At 41.0% G+C, this 4,432-nt stretch overlaps 1 protein-coding gene across 1 annotated transcript; it reads left to right on the forward strand.

Moving 5' to 3' along the window:
- Positions 1–1,129: 1,129 nt before the first annotated feature.
- LOC138873247 (uncharacterized) lies at positions 1,130–2,047 on the forward strand. The gene is made up of 2 exons (XM_070151694.1): positions 1,130–1,558; positions 2,033–2,047. Exons 1-2 carry the CDS (start codon positions 1,130–1,132, stop codon positions 2,045–2,047), a joined length of 444 nt encoding a protein of 147 aa, XP_070007795.1.
- The last annotated feature ends 2,385 nt before the right edge of the window (positions 2,048–4,432 follow it).

A 4,432-nucleotide genomic window follows, 5' to 3' on the forward strand; every position in this document is an offset into this window, starting at 1 on the left:
AACTTGTCAGCAAATGGACGAACGACCGTAGGGAGGAACACAACAGGGACCTGGTGTCCTCGTCCTTTAAGGTTCTCCGACACAAACAAGACAGTGGTTGTACGTAATCAATATAAAGAGGAACACAACAAGGACCTGCTCCCTTAGAGTTCTCTGACAGAAGTACAAGTCAAGTGCACAGCTGGAATGTAGTAGAAAAAAGTGACCATCTGGCCATTGTTATAGAAGAGGACCACACCTAGGACCTGATCCGTTGGTGTGTACTAACAGAAGTACAAAGTCCACTATCCAGTTGGAACACAACTGCCCAAAAGTGGCTGTGCAGACAGTGCAACAGTCACTTCTCACTGGGAAGAAGTACACTAAGAGTTGACATCACTATCCATTGTGATATCTTTTGTGATAAAATAACCTGGTGCAAGACACACCATCACTTGTGCATTTAGTGATATTCTCTCAAGAAGAAGAAGCATTCATTCGACATTGAAGTCACTGGTGTGTCAAGAATAAGAAGACAACTCCACTAAGGATCAGTTTCTAAACGAGTCTTATATACATCCATAGTTGAGTTGTAATCTTGTTAATTGGTCTATATTGTAATTCCTAGTTTGCTTTCTTAGAAGCGTTGTCTTAGGAACAAACCAAATTCGTAAATTTTAGAGTTTATTGTATGACTAGGAATAGTCATAAGTTAAATCCTCTGTAACTAGGAGAGTTATAGAGTGGCTTGCGGTGGTTGCATCACAAGTTAGTTTGAAATCTTTGCAATAGGGTGTTTGCAAAGTGGATTGTAATAGGTAGATTACAAGTTTGTAGAGTTAAAAGCCTACAAGAGTAGGTCACAGTTTTTTTGATCCCCTTGTGTAGGATTTTTCCACGTAGAAAATCTCTTGCCTTCTTTACATTCAGTCTTTACTGCATTCTACGTATTAGTCTCATAGAGGACCAGGTACTCTATAGTTTGGTGGATTCATATAAGATATCAATTGGTATCAGAGTGGGTCTCTCCTATCAGGCTAACACCTAGGAAAGATCTTCAATGGCTGCTCTACCAAACTTTGAAGAAGGACAATCAACCTATAGACCTCCCAGATTCAATGGTCAATACTACGGATAGTGGAAGACCTGGATGCATGATTTCATGATAGCAGAAGATTCAGAGCTGTGGGAAATCATTTGTGATGGTCCACATGTTCCCATGAAGAAACTTGAAGAAACAGGACCATTGGTGCCCAAAGGGAGAAGAGAGTACATCGACATTGACAGAAAAGTTATAGAAAAGAACTATCGTGCCAAGAAAATCTTAATGTGTGGTATAGGACCTGATGAGTACAACAGAGTATCAGCTTGTGATACTGCCAAAGAAATATGGGAAGCTTTACAAACCGCACACGAAGGAACCACTCAGGTCAAACAATCCAAGATTGATATGCTCACCACTGAATATGAGCTCTTCAGGATGAAGGATGATGCGTCCATACAAAATATGCACACCAAATTCACCTCCATCATAAATGAGCTTCACTCACTTGGAGATGTCATTCCCAGAAATAAGCTTGTAAGGAAAATTCTCAGTGTTCTATCTGGGTCTTGGGAAAGTAAGGTAAATGCCATCACTGAAGCTAAAGATCCACAGACTCTGACCATGGATGAGTTGATTGGTAATCTGAAAACATAAGAGATGAAAAGAAAGAAAGACAGTGAAAGAAGAGAGCCTAAGAAGGAAAAGAACCTGGTGCTAAAGGCTGAAAGCAGTGATTAAAGTGATGAAGATAGTGACATGGCCTATCTTACTAAGAGATTTCAAAAAATGGTTCGAAGAAATGGTGGCATACCAAAGTGGGGCCGTTCAAGTAAAACAAGGAACAATGATCTCTGTCCCATTATGTGAAAGGTCAGGGCATTTCATCAAAGACTGCCTACTCGCGAAACAGGAGCAATACAAGCAAAATCCTGACAAAGTAGGAAAAAGGAACCTGGTTTCAGATAAAAAATTCAATCGAAAAGTACTGTAGACAATATCGTTAAGCAGGCTCTTGCTGCTTGAGGTGACTCCTCAAGTGAATCCGAAAGGGAATCAGATGTAGAAAACAGTTCCATGATGGCAGTGGAAATTGAAGCAACAAAGTACGATTCACTATTTGCGCTGATAGCACAGTCAGATGATGATGATGATGAAGATGAGGTAAACTTCAGGGATGTTCAGAGAAATCTGAAATCCTATTTTTCTAAGAAGCTAAGGTCTTTATCTAATGTTCTAATTGATGCCTATTATAGCCTTGTAATTGAGGCCGAACAATCTAGAGATGATCTAGTGGTCTGTGTAATGGACTTAAATGAGACCATAGGCCCTGAATGAGAGAATAACTAGTGTGGAAAATGAGAGAGACGATCTGATGGTAGTAGTTGTTGATCTAAAAGAAACAATACAAGGTCTTAGCAATGAAAAACACACTTTAGAAGAAAAATTGCATCTACTGAAGAGGAAAGGGATGACCTACTAGTGATATGCATTGATCTAGGGGAAACCATTGAGGTACCCAATAGAGAACATAAGAATGTAAATCTTGGGAAAGGGAAGGAAGTAGCCAGTGAGTCGTACATCATGCTCGAAGAGGAGTTAACTATTATTAAAAACAGTCTCTATAGTGAACTCGATAGGAATCAGCAACTCCAAACTGAGTTGGAGAAAGTAAGAAATGATCTTGAGAAATCCCTGAAGTGGACCTGGTCCTCAGATGTTTTCACTGCCATGTATCTCAATAATATTGGGAACAAGCAGGGCATCGGGTTCCAAAGGGAGAAAACTCTCTACAACCCACACATCAAGTATGTCACTGTACCTGATAACTGGCTATGTACCTTGTGGAAACAATGGGCATTTTAAAGAAAATTGCCAGGCCAGGGTTCAGTCTGCTCAAAAGAACAAAGCATTTACTGATAAAGTGACTACTAGCAAAGGACCAGGTACCACTCGCAAAAAGCGGATGTTGCCTGCGTGGACTAGGAAATCCCTCATTCATTCCTTTTATAGTAATAAGGGACCCAAACTAGTTTGGGTTCCTAAATCTAACCCTTGATGTGCATGAGCAAGGAGCAGTGAGAGGGAGCGGACTGCGATGGACTACAGACAGAAGATGCTCAAAACATGCAGCTGAAGAACATCATGAATTTCTTCTCACTAAAAGCCCTGCAGGAAGGGAATGTGTCTTTGAGAAGAAAGTAAAGGGTACATTCTCAGTGAATGAAAAGGCAGAAAGGTTCCTTTTGGCACTTAAGTGGGAACGAGCACTATGTGAATGACCTAAAAAGTGCAGTCATCAATCTGATAACTAGACAAGTAGTATCAGTGAACAAAGGAAACAAAAACAATCACTCCTGCTAATCATCATTCTCCACAAGCTGGCGGTATGAGATGAGTGAAGTCACAACCATGGGATGAAGGAGTAGTATATACAAATTTCTCACCTCCGAACAAACTAACTCAGTCGGACCTGGTCCGGGATCTGCCAAACTCAAGTGTCACCTGGACATGAGCTCACAAAAATGATGAAGGAGGAGGAGAAGTGATCACGCACAATTTCTCAACACCAAGGACTCCATAGCAAAATGGCGTAGCTGAAAGAAAGAACAGAGCTGAAAAATGCTGCATGGATAGTGCTCATCGCCTATGGAATCGCCAAGAAATTCTGGGCAAAAGGAATGAATACTGCTCTCTACCTTGAGAATAGGTGTCGAACCAGGTCCCTCCTAAATCAAAACTCACCAGGAACTGCCAATTGGAAGAAAATGCCTTGTTCCTGACAATAGGAAGGATCAGCTCGGGAAGCTCAATGCAAAAAGACGAGTGATGGAATCCTTCTGGGGAACGACCCACAAAATAAGGCCACAAGGTCTCCAACAAAGGAAGCACTAAATGGCAGGAGATGCTCATGGGGTATTCAACAAGACACTCTCCCTTTCCAAATAAGAAACTGTGAGGATCAATAAGATGAACCAATCCTGTCTCTGGGAAATATCTGAGACTTCAAATAAGGAGGATGATAAAGTGAGCAAAAGGAAGGAGACTGGCGAAAGACAACGCAACATCATCCTTTATGTCTCACAAAGAACCTGGTACATCACTTGCTACCACTTAAGCTGAAGGAAGAAGTAAAGATGCAACTCATGGTACTACACAAGCAGCAGAACACAAAGTGTGGGAAAATTAAATTAACCTCCATATCTCTCTCTTCAACCAACTTCTGTCTCAAATTGGAAAACCAAAGTGCACCTGTCATGATTCATGCCTCATCTTCTGGAGACAAGGAAGCAAAACAAAAAGACCTCATTAACAACCAGAGAGAAATTGCAAACACATCGAAGGGTGAGATCCTCTTATGAGGGTCAATATAAAGAAAGGGATTGATCGGTGGAAAGCATTGTAGAACAA

The sequence above is a fragment of the Nicotiana sylvestris genome, chromosome 7, assembly GCF_000393655.2.
Source record: "Nicotiana sylvestris chromosome 7, ASM39365v2, whole genome shotgun sequence".
In the NCBI taxonomy this organism is placed as follows: Eukaryota; Viridiplantae; Streptophyta; class Magnoliopsida; order Solanales; family Solanaceae; genus Nicotiana; species Nicotiana sylvestris.

Coding starts and splice junctions, on each gene's coding strand:
- LOC138873247 (XM_070151694.1), top strand. CDS start 1,130: ATGCATGATTTCATGATAGCAGAAGATTCAGAGCTGTGGGAAATCATT.